Genomic DNA, 16,530 nt, shown 5'->3' with positions numbered 1-16,530 from the left:
ATTTCTTTGGAAAAAGGCCTGAGCAAATAAATGTTAATTCAGATATAAAGAGTCACTGGCGTTTCAAACTTCTCAAACAACTTCTCTTTATCCATCTGTTGGGGCCATTTTTATATTTGTATGACAAATCTATACACAGTTGCCGCTAATATAATTGCTTGTATAATGAAAATCTGCATGGCTAACAGATCTGCTTTGAGCATATCAGGGAAATCAGAGTAAGCAATCTCAGTCATTATCCTTATAACGCACAAAACAATGCGGAAGAATAAGATTCTAACAACCCGGAACATGACGAGAAAAAATTAAACAAATAGTCTCTAGGCGAGAAAAGAGTTTGGGGCATTGTCAGTGTTTGGAGAAGATCTCTGAAAGATGTAAGAGTGACCCTTCTCTCTGGTGATGAGCAGGGATGGTGTTGGGGTGGTTCAGAGGTCGGGGAAGATCTCTGACAGCTTGTAAGAGTCTCGCTGCTCTGCGGGCTCTTCATCATCCTCACAATCTTTCAGCTCCTCCTCCAGCTTTGGCAAGGTCTGCTCATACAGGAAATCAATGATGTCTGCCATCAGAGACAGAGGGAGGTTAAAGAAGGGGACAGACAGAGAGACAATGCCATCAGAGACAGAGGGAGGTTAGAGAAGGGGACAGACAGAGAGACAATGCCATCATAGACAGAGGGAGGTTAAAGAAGAGGACAGACAGAGAGACAATGCCATCAGAGACAGAGGGAGGTTAGAGAAGGGGACAGAAAAAGAGACAATGCCATCATAGACAGAGGGAGGTTAGAGAAGGGGACAGACAGAGAAACAATGACATCATAGACAGAGGGAGGTTAGAGAAGGGGACAGACAGAGAGACAATGCCATCAGAGACAGAGGGAGGTTAGAGAAGGGGACAGACAGAGAAACAATGACATCATAGACAGAGGGAGGTTAGAGAAGGGGACAGACAGAGAGACAATGCCATCAGAGACAGAGGGAGGTTAGAGAAGGGGACAGACAGAGAGACAATGCCATCAGAGACAGAGGGAGGTTAGAGAAGGGGACAGACAGAGAGACAATGCCATCAGAGACAGAGGGAGGTTAGAGAAGGGGACAGACAGAGAGACAATGACATCATAGACAGAGGGAGGTTAGAGAAGGGGACAGACAGAGAGACAATGACATCAGAGACAGAGGGAGGTTAGAGAAGGGGACAGACAGAGAGACAATGACATCATAGACAGAGGGAGGTTAGAGAAGGGGACAGACAGAGAGACAATGCCATCAGAGACAGAGGGAGGTTAGAGAAGGGGACAGACAGAGAGACAATGACATCATAGACAGAGGGAGGTTAGAGAAGGGGACAGACAGAGAGACAATGCGGCAGAGGAAGAAGAGCAACACAGAAGAAAGGAGAAGATGGAGAAGCAGAGGAGAAGGGAAGAAATTGTGAAATTGTTGTTTTCGTGATGTAGTGCTTTTCTCAAACCCAAGGTCACTTTTGCAAACTCCACCAGAAAACAGACAACAGTATTAAACATGACCGAGAGATACATGAACCAGCAGGGGGCAGTACTCACCACAGAAAGACTTCTTGTTCCAATCTGGTACTTTGGTCACCTTCAGCTGGTGGAACTTCTTTTGTAGGTAGAAAGGTGGGGTGTTGCTTCATAGAGAAATCACAGGAAACTTTCACTCAACATCTCACTAACACACAACTCACTCAAATATCACACTAACCAGGCATGAAAACGGGTCAGGGGTGAAAAAGGTGAGGAGGATATTACCCCTCTAGGGGATTTCAGGGGCGTGCTCCCCCGTAAGTAAAATTTTAATATTCCATATTTTAAAGCGTCAATCTGATGCAGTTTGAGATGCTTTTTTTCCAACCTGGGGAGAGCTGGAGAAACTTAGCTTCAGCCATGAGTCAAAAATGATTTTGGCCTCCTTACTTAGTATTATGCAAGCCATTTCATGCCAGCCTGTCACTGGGTCTATCATTTACAGTATATGAGGCACAATGTGGTAAGGGCACCACAAATGGCTTAATGCATAGCCCCTACGAGAGATGCCGTAACTTAACTTGTCTACTCTTCCATCCATGATTGACAGCCAATACAATGTTATGTAATTCAGGTTTCAATACATTGTATTTGCAAGGCACTCGCGTTAATCAGCGGTGAAAAAAACAATACAATCATATATTCTTTAGAAGTACTAAATGATGCAAAATGTAAGGATCTCTTTTCATTTATGGAATTCTTGTCAAGAAAATATGATTCTATTGTTTGTTTCGCCGCTGATTTATTATGTTGAATAACTGGATATATATACAGTATATGTATTTTAATATATGTTAAGCTCCTATTAAAGTATCCATCTATCTACTTCCAGTGGCACTTGCTCTTGACTGCTTTGCCTCATAGCTTGGCGACTTGGCCTTTTTGAGCTGTGCTCACCTTTCTTGTCACCAAAGTGCTTGTCATGTCAGTGCTCAGGGTTGCTCTGTATTGGGTCTTGTTTATGGTAACGAGACTGAAAATCGTCATCTGACGTCATGATTTGTTTTATACCTGCAAGGCTTGTAGGTTGACTGGCTGCAATAGTAGGAATTATTTGCTACGCTAACAGTCTGTAGTCAAACACCTTTGCAATGGTCACTTTGCCCCAAAAGAGCGATTCAAAGTTAGAACAGGGAGTCTCCGTGGCGTTTGAGTTAATGTAGCTAAATTAGCTTACTCAGTTATTCAGTACATCAGTTATTCACACCGTAGCCGTCTCGTAACCAGGCTAATCACATCATATGCTTGCTAACTTTTTTATACAAATGTATCTGGAGGATATACCCCTTGAAATGAATCATCTGGTTAAGTTACCGAACACATGTTTTAACGTTTTATATGCTTACATTACGGTCACACAAAAAAATGCGTTCAGCAGGGATTCCAAAATTGTCCGGGATTTTGCCTCGTCGGATATAAGTGTTTCTCTGGGTCTTTCACAAATTAGTTATTACGTCTTTACACGTTTTGGAAACTGTATCTAAGACTTACGTTCCACCTTCTTGCGCGAGCTCTGACTGTAGACACAATTGTCATTGGTCAAACTTTCCCAGTGTTGACAGATATAATTCATTATCCTCCAAATACGATCATTTTTAGCCTCTGATATGATACGCCATTTACAATCTGGCAACACTGACGCCTGCCGCCACTGAATATGCCCCCCCCCCCACAAAAACAAAACTCATCGAATCTACACGATTCACGTTGGTCACCTATTTTGTTTTCAAAACGGCGAATTTCGCTGAAAGGTGAGTGATTCGCATGCCTGCTAACACACAATCACTCAAATATCACACTAACACACAACTCACTCAAATATCACACTAGCACACAATCACTCAAATATCACACTAACACACAACTCACTCAAATATCACACTAACACACAACTCACTCAAATACCACACTAACACATAACTCACTCAAATATCACACTAACACACAACTCACTCAAATATCACACTAACACACAACTCACTCAAATATCACACTAACACACAACTCACTCAAATATCACACTAACACACAACTCACTCAAATATCACACTAACACACAACTCACTCAAATATCACACTAACACACAACTCACTCAAATATCACACTAACACACAATCACTCAAATGTCACACTAACACACAACTCACTCAAATATCACACTAACACACAACTCATTTAAATATCACACGACTCACTCAAATATCACACTAACACACAATCACTCAAATATCAAACTAACACACAACTCACTAAAATATCACACTTACACACAATTCACTTAAATAACACACTATTCTTGTGTCTAGCAGCCAGGTCAAACAGTAGTTTCAATGCCAATGGGCCGACTCATATTGATTATGACCTTAGCAGGACAGGAAGTAACCAGCACTCAACAACAGAAGCGTTGTACTTGTCAGTCTCCCATGTACTTGCTAACATGAGCCCCTTACCCAAAGAGATGAGTGAGGTCATCCCAGACAATGTCTGAAGATTCCTCCACAGCCATGTCATTGATCCTGGTTGGGGCACACAGAAACTGGGTTAACTTGGTTAAAATAAGGTGATCACAGGAGATTCTCACACAAGTGGGATTTCTTGAATGTTCAGACAGAGATATTTCAATAGAAAATCCAATCTTGAGTATTACTTAAAGCAGCTGTTTCGATAACAGAGTGAAGTTAGAGAGAGACAGGTGAAGCTTGAGAAGTGAGGCTTAAGGAAGTTACCATTTGGATGAGAGTTAGTGGTTATCTGTCTTTATAAAACAATTGGGTTCTAGCGCGTAATTTAGCCGTTCATGCTATAGGTTATTCGTCAACATACTTACAGTTACGGGACTTTTCACAGCTAAAAATAAATCACTCCGCGATGAAACATTTGCATTGATAACCGTTAATTCAAAACCAAGACGTTGACAATGGAACTATTTTTTGTTGCGGAGAAACAATGGTGAAATAAACCATTTTGAATCAATAACTTTGTGTTGAAATGTTAATTTGTTGACTGTAGAATTGTTTTATAAAAGCAATACAGCACGAGTGGGAGTGGGGTAGGTAAGGGATGAAGAATCTCGTTGAATCCAGTGAAAACACCAATGTTATATTGTAACATATATCTAGTTAGCTCTGACGTTAGTTGCGTATGTTTAGCAAAAGGACTCGATGAAATGCTGATCTGATGTATAGGATATCGGTTTATTATCCGCGTCAGACTTCGAGCACACGCAACACACTACGACGGAGAGAGAGAGAAGAGTTTAGGAGTTATTTGTCCATAGTGTAGATTTCTTCCTTGTTGACCTAATCTTCATAGGTCTCCTCCGTCTCTCCCCGCACGTAGCGGTTGGTGTCTCTTCAGGATAACTCCTTCAGCATAACATGCATGACAAACAACTTACATCGTACTTACAGACCTGCCAACATTGGAAAATGTGTTTGAGTACCACCCCGGTGCGGCGCGGCAAGATTTTGTGGCCTTCATTTTATTAGTTATAATGCTGTTGTTGCATGTTTGAACCAATCAAAGACATTCTGAGCTAATAAATAATGCAGTTCTGAACCACTTTAGAAGGCCTAATGAAATAAAATAAAAAAAAGACTGTGATAAGTTATAAGTGATAACTGTGACAACAAATTTGTAGCCTGGTGAGACATTTCTCTGCACAGCAGGCCTATTATATTTCCTCTGGGATGTTATTTCACTCTAGGCTACTTAGGAACTTCTCAAACAATGGTCATGTTGTATTTTTTCCCTACCTCATACCTATCAAGTGTCATGATTCATCATTCTTTTTTCTCCCCACGTCTGATGTTCGAATGCAAGCCCAATTACATGTGATACCAGGACTAGACAACTGCTAAGACCAAATGATGGCGCTGTGTTTGCTTCTTTATTATTTAATTAAATTGTTGAACTTACCTCAACAAGTCTATTACAGTAATTTAACCCACCATGGGCAATGCTGAAATCACTGTTACAGCATGCAAGACTGTCATTGTGATTTACTTTTAGAAGACAGGGGTATACCTTTGTATAGTCTGTTGTAAAATGTCTTATATTTTCTTTTTGGGGGGCACTCTCCCTGTGCCATGGTGCCCCTGTTCCTAGATACACTGAACTGATTAATTCGGTTCGGGAGAAGAGATAAAAGGCTGCCCACACTGAAAATTGATTGGTTGACTTACCGAAACAGGCCAATCAGGATGCTCCTGAGGCACACACGCACACTGCCTCACACACGCAGTCTCCAGGTCCCTCTCCCTCGTGCGCGCGCTACACAGATGCTAACACGGTTTGGAGCACGTCGCTCGCTCTAGAATCTGGGAGATTTTCAGTCATTTGCGGGCTTCAGGGTGTGGTTATCAATATGCGGGAGACTCCCGGAACTTCCGGGAGACTTTGGATGTCTGCTATTATCATTATCCTATTATTATTAGTAGAAACATATAGGCTAGCCTTTTGCACTCCTGTGACATGACAACAGCTGTGCGTAAGCATGTGTGGACGCTGTACGTAGAAGGCTGCCGCGGACCTCTAGCATGAACTTGACAGGTAGGCCTATGATTTTCTGATAATATGCATCTTACTGTGTTCGTTACCTGTTGCTCCTTGGTGACTGATGTCAATAATGACATTGCACACTGTGCAGAAAGCATGGTGGGGATGTCTGAAAAGAACAGAGGCATGGCCACTTCTCCCGGTAACTATCAATGATTTTTTGCAATCTTTTTATTTTATCCGGTGGTTCTGCCATGGTAACATTACATACTACAAGAGTTTGTCTAAAATAAGTATTTTTCAAAAAACCCAAAAAGCGTAAAGTCAAACCATTTCTAACACAGCCAAGACACTTAGATTTATTTGCCATTTTAAATCGATGGCGAACACGAAAACCACATGGTTAACATGGTTAGGGCTAAAATTAAATACATTTTTAACGTCTTATCTCTACATTACTCGTTAGTTTACCTTTCAGTGATTTTTGACTTGGTTTAATGTCCTCACTTGAAGAATTGGCCAGATGTGGTCGGTAAGGGAGAGTTAGGTTTATTCATGAATGAAAAATCGCTAACTGACACCTAAACAGCGGTTGATTCTTCTGACCGCAGAGTAACCTAGTATTCTCTGATTTCGATGGTCATACAGGGGATAGTAACGACAGGGGGTCTGTGATAGGTCAAACTCCTCTTCTTCTTCTTGCTCTGCTGCAGCTGCCTATGTACGCATTGGTGACTAGAGACAGACTGTGAAGTTTGAACCCGTTGAAAACCGGGAATGCATTATTGAGCGTTATACGTTCTTAAAAAAAAAAAAAATAGATATACATTTTTGGTTATGCGTACTTTTAGACCATCAACTCGTACCAGCGTACTTTGATGTCAAAATGCGTGCCAGGTATGCAAAATGCGTACATGTTGGCAGGTCTATATTTATATAGAAAATGGGTGTGTCGGTGATATGGGTCACGGCGTCATGATATGAATGGGCCATTAATCAAGACGTTTCTCTGTCTGACCATCTTGATGATTCTGTCTTTAAGACAAAGCTAGGTCTGATTGAGTTATGGTAATCATTTCAAAACATTGAAATCTAACAGGGATAATCCCACGGGTGTTGTTGCCCCTGGCGGCCTCGGTGGCTACGGCCGAACACCACCCATGGGATTATCCCTTACCTACCCCACTCCCACTCGTGCTATATTGCTTAATTGCCTACCAGACCGAGGCAAGGAGTAACAGTCTGAAACATTTGCTTTGATCAGCTGGATCTACACGTAACCATAGTAACCGTATGAAACATACGCTTTGATCAGCTGGATCTTCCCTTCTATGGTCTTTCTCCCGTTGATCTTTCCACCAGTCTTCATTTTACCATTTAGGTAAGTAAACCTACACAAGACAGGCAGGGAGAGCATCAACATGGTTTCTCTTAGTTCACAAAGGCAAGGATACACACACACACAAACACACACACACACACACACACACGTCAAAGCTGTGACAAAACGGAAGCAGGATAGTCTCTGTGTTGAAGGAAAACTCTTCCCTGCTAGTGTTGTCTATGATCTGATGGATTATTCAGCCGGTCAGAGAAAATGTACTTGAACTGAACATGTTTTTTGTGCAATAAGATGTGACTGTCACATGAGCTCTCACCACTTCTCCCTGCACTGCAAAAAACTGCGAGTCTTGACCTGCTTGGCCACACGATTCCAGGTCAGTTTCTTATACAAGTCAATTTTCTGGATGACCGCAGACCTGTCACCCCCCTCTCCTCCAGGCTCAGCCTTCTTCAGCAGCAGCTGGTGTAAACACGTCAGGAGGACCTTCAACTCTGGCTCTGACCATGCCCCATGATTCTCAGCTAAGGGACAGAAAGTGTCAACGCATAGAACAAGACTGGGTCAGTATTCACAAACCTCATTTGTCTGCATTAGTTTTAACCCATTTCTGCCTAAAACGCCTGCTAACAACGCCTGCTAAATCCTATGCTATTCTATGAGAAAGTACCTCATTTCCTGAGGGTTTTCTGAGAAAACAGTAAGAATTGTCAACGTCTACAAAAACCTTAATATCTAAGCCTCTGTAGCACTTAGAAACATGAAATAAGAAGCATTGTGAAGGTAAGAACTGCAGGTTTTATTAAAACCTGCTCCCTGAGCACACAAAAAACAATAACATTTGTAAAAAAAACTCTCAAATACACAAAAACAATATAAATCAATTGTATAAAATACAATAAATACAATTTTCAAGTATGCAAACATTATGAGGGAGGGGAAGAGGGGGAGGGAGGGGGGAAGAGAAATGGGGAGGGAGGAGCGGAGAAGGATGGAGAGGAGAGGGATGGAGACATCCTAGGGTGGAGCTGGCCTCGCGGTTCACATGGAGCATGAAGCCATGGCGGGGTCAACGTTATCCTGGAGATGGAGATATCTGAAAATACATATGACAAAGCATTCAATCATTGTATTATTATGAGACCCACCCTCTCAGCTGGTGCTAAGACAATGGCCTACTAGACTGTCTATAGGGTAAAGGGGTTATAGGTGTTCATATGCCAATTGTTCAGGTCTCATTGAGGCACAGACAGGGAGTACACATTCAAGCTGGATACACAATAAAGCTACACTAACAGAATAGTATACTTCCAGTTCCATCAATGTTATTTATAGTATTTATATTTATTCATAATTGTATTACTATTCATTATGATGTATTATGCTATACAGCTCTGCACGTTATTTTTCTTATCTAAAATCTTTGGACAAAAACGTCTGCTAAATGTAAATGCTATTTATTCATTATGCCATTATTGTATCTATAACTAACATTATTGCATGTATATATTATTAACCATCATCACCATTAGTAATCGCTATAGCACCACTATCATTACTGCCCATTCCGTTTTCTAAGAGAAGAGAACTCGGAAGATCGCACAAGAAAACAAAACATAAATAATTACCTCCAGATCATTGCCGGTTGTCCAGTCCACCTGGAATCCCTCCTCCTCTCCTTCCGTGTCCACAAAATCCCACTCCTGTGCCGTTTCTAATGGATCCTCTGGCACAAAGTCATTATCCTTCTCCCTCTCAGACTCAAATCCTTCAAAATCTATGTCGAAATCACTGCCATCGCTATCAAAATATTCCATGTTCACTGCTACTTCTTCACTGCTACTTCTCGCTAGCCAGCATGGTATCACTGAAAACAAACACAGAATATCGCGTGGCTATCTGATTGATTGACGTGATTTTCAGCCAACCAAAGTTAATTTTGGTGGTCACCTGATCTTTAGCAAAGCCTTAAGATCCATCCCATGTGTAATTTTAACCAACCAGAGTGAGTTATACGCTGCATTCGTCATGAAAACAGCACGTGTACAAAATGTTGCGCTACGCAGCAACCGGCAGGAGGGCCTACCCGGTGTCTTTCAGTTTATCAGGGTACCCCCAAGATTTTTCATCTCAAATTTAAGACTTTTTAAGACCTTTTCAAGACCACTTTAAATGAAATTTAAGACCAACATCGCACCTTTCCTGAATGAAAAAAAAAAGGATCAAATCAAATAACTTTACTTAACAATATGCTCTGAGGTATACTGCCTTCAAAGATCTTATCTCTCAACGTAACATCAAGCTGTTGCAATCTACACTATATTTAAATCATAAGACAGAACCATTTAAAACAATAACTGTGAGGGGTGTACGTGAGTGTGTGTGTGTGTGTGGATTTGCGCATGCGTGTCTGGTTACGTGTGTGTACGTGTGTGTGCATGCGTGTCTGGATACGTCTGTGGGTGAACCTGTGTGCGGTTGTAATACAACAGATCCTACAGCCTTTTGGAGCTCTGCGCTTTTGGCAGCTATCTGTTCCTCCAGTATGATGAGTTCAGCCAACTTATTATAGCGGGAGCTTTTCCATAAAAGTAGTTTTTTTTAGGTGTTTGTTGCAATTAATTGCGGGAGCACGTGGAAGTGGAATTTCCCTCTTTGTAATTATAATTGAGTTATTTGTTAAAAATAAGTTATTAATAAACATTCATTAAATAACAAAACCATTGAGAAATGGTCCTCTAAATAACCTCACCAATATTCCAAACAAAAGATTACCGGGACTACAAAAATGTAGCAAAATAGGCTGTTGTGGCCTCTGCTTATTCAGGTCAGCAAATGTATATTACTTGTATTTTTGTTATGGAAACAAACACCGTATAGTATTGGACTTTTACTGTGACATCATTCAAATGTTCGTCTCGTGGAAATGGCAACAGCTGTTATCTAGAAACATAGTTATGCTAAACACGTAGTGATAACAGTACATACCGGTAGTAGGTATACTTATCCACAACGAAGTGCACCTGTTGTTATTACAAAAGGACCACCAGTAAGACTGAATAAAATGTTATGAATATCTCAGCCTTAACATATAATGGGAAAAAAAACTGCCTGTGTCACTGTGATCTGACATCCTGCCGTTATCAATCGGTTTTCCTATCCTTGTTCATTTACTTTATCTGTATAGGTGTTTATGTTGTTCGATCTCATATATTAATTTAAAGTCATCCAATTTCAAGTAACCCGTTCTGCAACACTATGCTACCTTATCTTCAAACAGAAAGTAACGTTAAATCTCAATTGCAACAGCTTTCGAGGGTTTGGGAAATGATCGCTGCTGATTTGCTTACTTCTTATTTACATGTTTGGTGGAGGCAATCCAGATCCAAACTGTTGTGAAAAAAGCGGGAGGCGCCGAAAAGCGCACTGTTTGCATCCCTGTCACTGTCTTCTTGAATGTTAGACGTTTCAATTTCTTTATTCACCAAAAAGCCCTGCTCCACTGTTGCCTGTGATAGAAGCAGAAGCTTAACTAGCATTACTGACAGGGCAGGGTCCTAGATAACTGTCTCGCTAGCTAGCTAGCACAGCTAGCAGCTAGTTTAACCTTTATATATATCATGTCAGCATCGCAGCCAGTTAGGTTGTCTGATATTGTCTGGAAGCGATGTTTGGGTTGTAACAACGAACAATAAACAAATGTGGCGCTGTATCAAATAAGGAAGAGGGGAAAATTAGGACTTGATGAACGAAATTTAAGACCTGTTGACGAAATTAAAGACCTGCTGACAAAATGTAATACCTTTTCAAGGCCTTAAATAATGAATACTAAATTTAAGACTTTTTCAAGTTTTTAAGACCTCGCGGGTACCCTGTTTATGTACTGTCCTGCTAGCTGGCTGCCAATCACACAATTAGCTTAAAGGTACAGTACACAATTCTGGAAAATGGTTATAATATTTAAGCTTAACCGCCAGTCACATTACACCCCTCCCTTTCAGCCTAACCCTAAAGTAATGCATTGATTGCCTGGAAATGATTTATGGCTGGAATTCACTGTTTGCCACAAATTACTCTGTACAAACATCAGATTTCTTTTCAGAGCAAACACTGAAAGGACAGCTATTGGACCATGAAGAGCAATTAACTGAAATTGACAATAGGTGTATGGGATTAGATGTGCGGACTGAACCTTTATCACTATGGATGTTCTGGTGTGCATATGATCACTCACACATCATGACAAAGCGATTATTCACGGCTGCACAACTGCGGCCCATCTTGTCTGATATGGTCGTCCAGTTTGACCCATGCTGCCTATACAGTTCCTTCAAGTTCTTGTTCTCATCTTCTGTAAACCTGCAGATGAGGGACATAGTCATAACACTGAAAACACCCCTAACATGATGCTGCTCGCACACACACACACTCGCACTCGCACACACACACTCGCACACACACACTCGCACACACACACTCGCACACACGCACTCGCACACACACACACACACACACCTACACACACAGACAGAACCCCACTGTGCTGCTCACCTGGTGGAGGAACTTTAAGTTACCTTAGGCCACATTAAAATGTCTGTCTGGGCACATTTCTTTATAAAGAGAACCAGTTGTTGAGAAGCTTGTGTTTACCTCCCCTTGTAATTCTCCCTGTTGCAGTACCTCCTGGCTCTTTCGAGTATATTAATCCAGGAACGAGGGATCCCAGCGCCTGTTCAGGCACAGGACACAATTCACTGCTGCACTGCATCAAAGCACTGATGTACACGTCTATGTTCCAGTCACTTGATACAATTTGACAAATCACATCTCAAAAAAAAAGAATTATGTCGGCATGCCAGCAGTGGGCACACTCTAGAGATGCGCGGTTGGCGGTTGCACCCGCGGACTCCGCGGTTAAACCGCGGATCGGGCGGGTGACGTGACAAAAATTAATATTTTAATTAAATTCGGGCGGGTGGCGGTTTACCCAACGAAATTCAAAATATCTACACATTGTTAAATGTCGTTACCTACATCCAAGCACATTTTTAAATAATCAAATTTTCATCAGGCAGTAAATTGGCCTAGTTCCGTGTATGCATACAAAGCAAACAAAGGAAGCAAAAAAGTTCAAATTAAGTGACGATGCCTATCATGTCGCGTCTCTTTGCAACGCCGCAAACCTGCAAGCTATGAGTCAGCTGTCAGTATTGGAAGAAGCCTTACCGTGTCGTAGATGAAACTGCCTGGGTTATTTTGTTTCGTTAGGCTATTAGTTATATTTTTAAACAGCCAGTCATTGTAGCCTACCACTCGTGGAATAAGGAATTTCAAAGAGATGATGGAGTGATTTGACTCAGAAGTGACATTGGGCATTGGCAGCGCGAGATGTTCAGAACTTCTAGCTCAGTAACATCACCAGCTAAGAAAGAAGGTAAGAAAAATAGTCGGAAAACTTTGATTTGCAAGGCAAGCAGGCAAGTGTTTGGGTTGTTACAGTATAAAGCCTACAATGCGGTGAAATTTCGGAATTAGGCTAACAGACTCGGCGTTTCCTTCTAAACTAAAAACAAGGCTATTTTACCATATTAAAATGGTGTACCAAATTGCGTTTTATTACAATGATAAAAAAAGTGTAGGCCTACTAGCCTATGGTAAGGTCAGGTTTGCCGATGTGCTTGGCTATTTTAAAGTTTCTCCCTGAGCATCGATCGGAGACAGACGTCACTTCACTGATAATATTCTGGGGATAGGCTACAACATAGCCAATAGGCTTTCATACTAGGGGCTTTATCCTTTAAATATCTTTGCGGCATTGGATCAGTCTCCTTTCAAGAACAGGCAAGAACTTTCTAGCGCCTATACCTAAAAACAACAGGCGGATGGCGGGCGGGTGCGGTTTTGAAAATTGGTCAAAAAAATTGGTGCGGATGGATAGCGGACGGATCATGCGTTTTGTGATGCGGTTGCGGATGAAATAATAGCCCATCCGCGCATCTCTAGCACACTCACCGAACAAACTCGGCATGTGTCACTCACATGTCTCATGCTCATACATGACATGACATCTGATATCTATACTCACATATACTCCTGACGAAGTTGAACTTCCTCTTCAGCCTTTTGATGGTAACCATCTCATCTGGGAAGCGTTGGGGTCTGAAAAGCTTGAACTCGCTGTCGATCCCGGAAATGTCCAGGAAGTCCTTCACGTTCTGTTTCACCTGCTTGTTCTCGGCCGCAGTGAACCACCCCAATCGCAGAGGGATCCCTGTGGCATGGTGGGGGCAGAGGGAAAGCAGTAAACCCAAAAACCCTGGATCACATGACTGAAGTTATCCCTAAGTGGTCAGTGGTCCTTCAACTTCTCCAACACATTCCACCCAAAAATCTAAATGATGATGCTAAAAGGATATAGATTTATCCCAATTATCAGAGATTCAGTCAAGTGATGGATTATCAAAATTCAGGTTTTAATCTTACAATGATGATCATCAGAGGAGAGAGACGAGACCAGGTTCCACTAAAGATAGTTAGCCCTCGGCTGATTTCACTGACTGACTGTTGAGAGCTCTTCTGTATTTAACTTAGACAGAATGGCTAAGATAACTAAGATAATATATATTCATGGGGAGGCCCTGGTCAAGGTGTCATCACTTCCCACAGTGATCAAGGCATACAGGAACTGTGACCATTTGGGTGCTTACAGAATACACAGGAAGCTTTACAATTAACATTATAGAAATTTTGACTGTGGACTACATTGAATAATTTAACTTTTAATTTTCAAATACTATCAATGGACAACACATGAACCCAGTATGACATGTTTACCTCAGGATGCAATAACATACCATACCAGAATCATGCAACTATGCACTGAGAAAACATCCTGGCAACATATACATAACACTGCTGCAGGCCTCACATATTCCCTATGGCTTGAATAGAGATAAACTAATTCGCCCCAAAATGTAAACTTATTCACCCTGTTTCACAGTGCACTGCAGGCTTTGGATACTCCCAATGGCTAAAATAAAGCTTACTCACCTTGCTTCTTGTATACCCTGAAGCGGGGCAGGTCATACCTGATGACATTCTGAACCATGACGGTGCTGCAAAACGTGAAGTGAGGCAGGAATTCTAGGATCTCCTGCCTGATGGCATCGTCAACTTCCAGCACATGCGCTTCAGGCACATAATCTAGGTGAAGCTGTGCGTCTGTGGGAGAGTGAGTGTCTGCAGCAGGCTGTGTGTGTGTCTTTCTGACCTTTGCCTTGCGCTTCACTCGTTTCTGGGGGACTGGTTCACGGTTGGTTAGCACTGCTGTGAGTGCCGCCTCTGCTTCTGTCGTCTCTCCAGGACGGTCTGGCTCTTCAATTCTCCATTTCTTCTTCTTCTTCTTCTTCACCTCTCTCTCCTGAGCAGCAGCAGCATCTGCACCCTCTTGTTCCACACTTACGTTCTCTGCATCGTGTTTTCTTTTCTTTTTGATCTGCCCTTCTCTTGTGTCACACTGGCTCTCGACGGGTCTACAGTCATCTTTCTCACTCTTTGTTTTCTTCTTTTTGTGTTTATGTTTCTTATGAGAGTCGACTTCCGTAGTGGTTGTCTCTGGCATCGCCTCTAAAAGTTGCTTCTTGCCCTTGTTCTTCTTCTTTTTATGAAGGACCAACTCTGCCTCCATCACGGTCACCTCAAGTAGGTTTTCCCCCTATAACAGCGTGAATAAAGGAACATGGACATGCACGTGTCTTCACTGAATCTTTGTGCCACTTAAAACTGATCTACATTTTACTTCAAAATGTAGAGCGGAAAAGTAATCTGAGAATTTATTTCATTGTGATAATACATATCTTAAATGAAAATTAAATAAGTAAATTAATGAAATCAGTATTTCGATGAAATGCTAACTTGAGTCCGAAACCACATCTGTATTTTCTCCTCGAGCAAGATATGCTTGTTCAATGGCTGGGTATGTACAGTAATTTGAACGTAGCTAGCTAGCTAATGTTCAGGCTAACGTTAAACCAGTTTGGAATTGACAGACAGTAGTTAGGCATATGTTAACGCACACAATGTAAGCGTCATGTCACAATGTTGTAAACTAAACTAGCGTAGCCAGTGTGTTGTTAAATATATAAAGCATTGTTGTTCTGCCCAGACTACCTAAACAGACCAATAGAACTTAACCCATGTAAATTTGGGTTTCTCGCCGATGACTCTGAATTGGCACATTTTCACAAAGATGTATCTTACCGCTATCTTGTGGTCTGGAGTTGTTCCTGGGGCACAAAGAATCAAAAGCAAGCAGATTCATACCATCAGTTATCAGCGGCTCAGACATATGTATATGGTTTAGACCCTTAAGTACCATTTCAACAATGTAACAAAGTTAAAGTCCTGGATGAAAAAGCCTAGTTAAGTCAAAGTATATTAGCCTCAAAATGTAGTTTCGGTATTAAAAATGATTAGTGAAAGTACTAGTTTGGTCGCTCTGAGCGATATGATTATAAACGACATTTTAGATTATGATACTGAAGCACCAGTGTGTAAGCAGCATGTTAATGTTGTAGCTTTTGGTCTCAGCAGTGGGGAGAATGTTTTTGTATTTAGTCATGGCACCGAACGGTCAGGAGGGGTTGCAATTTTTACTAAATAACTGCTCTGGGAAATCAAAAACAAACAGGAAAACAAACATGCATAAATAACTGCTTTATTACTTATTTGGTAAGCATTTCTAGGCAAAATGACCGTTTTGAAAATCGTACCACAGGTAACGCATATCTTGAATTAGGTCAAAACTTAAAATGTCATTCAAACAAAAAAATGAGCAGTTTCACTTGGGCATAGGGGTGGGCTATATGAGCTAAAATTCATATCACGATATTTTCCACTGTTCAGACGATATCAATATGATATCACGATATATGAGGGTAAAACATTTTTCATCACATTTTAATAGCCATTATTAGCTTAATGTGTAGTTAAGACAAAATATGTCATCATGAAAAGTAAAAATCGAATAGTGATCAAATACAATCTATATTTATCTACTGATATAATACAGCTGTAATTTATGTATGATCATTTCAAGAAATTGTATTATCAGAAATTGCGGAATTTGCGCATTTATTGTTCAAACAG

The 16,530-nt window shown here is 41.2% G+C and overlaps 1 protein-coding gene across 1 annotated transcript; it reads right to left on the bottom strand.

Moving 5' to 3' along the window:
* Positions 1-428: 428 nt before the first annotated feature.
* Positions 429-15,123, bottom strand: LOC308367417 (transcription termination factor 1-like; the record flags this gene model as incomplete). Its single annotated transcript, XM_080841323.1, is given in 10 exon segments — positions 429-559; positions 1,562-1,647; positions 3,995-4,060; positions 7,346-7,432; positions 7,700-7,907; positions 11,618-11,742; positions 12,034-12,112; positions 13,469-13,654; positions 14,434-15,087; positions 15,090-15,123. Coding segments are annotated over 10 exon segments (1,656 nt in total).
* Positions 15,124-16,530: the final 1,407 nt, after the last annotated feature.

The sequence above is a fragment of the Sprattus sprattus genome (assembly GCF_963457725.1).
Source record: "Sprattus sprattus genome assembly, chromosome: 6".
Classification (NCBI taxonomy): Eukaryota; Metazoa; Chordata; class Actinopteri; order Clupeiformes; family Clupeidae; genus Sprattus; species Sprattus sprattus.
The sequence above is the reverse complement of the archived record's forward strand: the minus strand, read 5'-3'. Positions and strand labels throughout refer to the sequence as shown.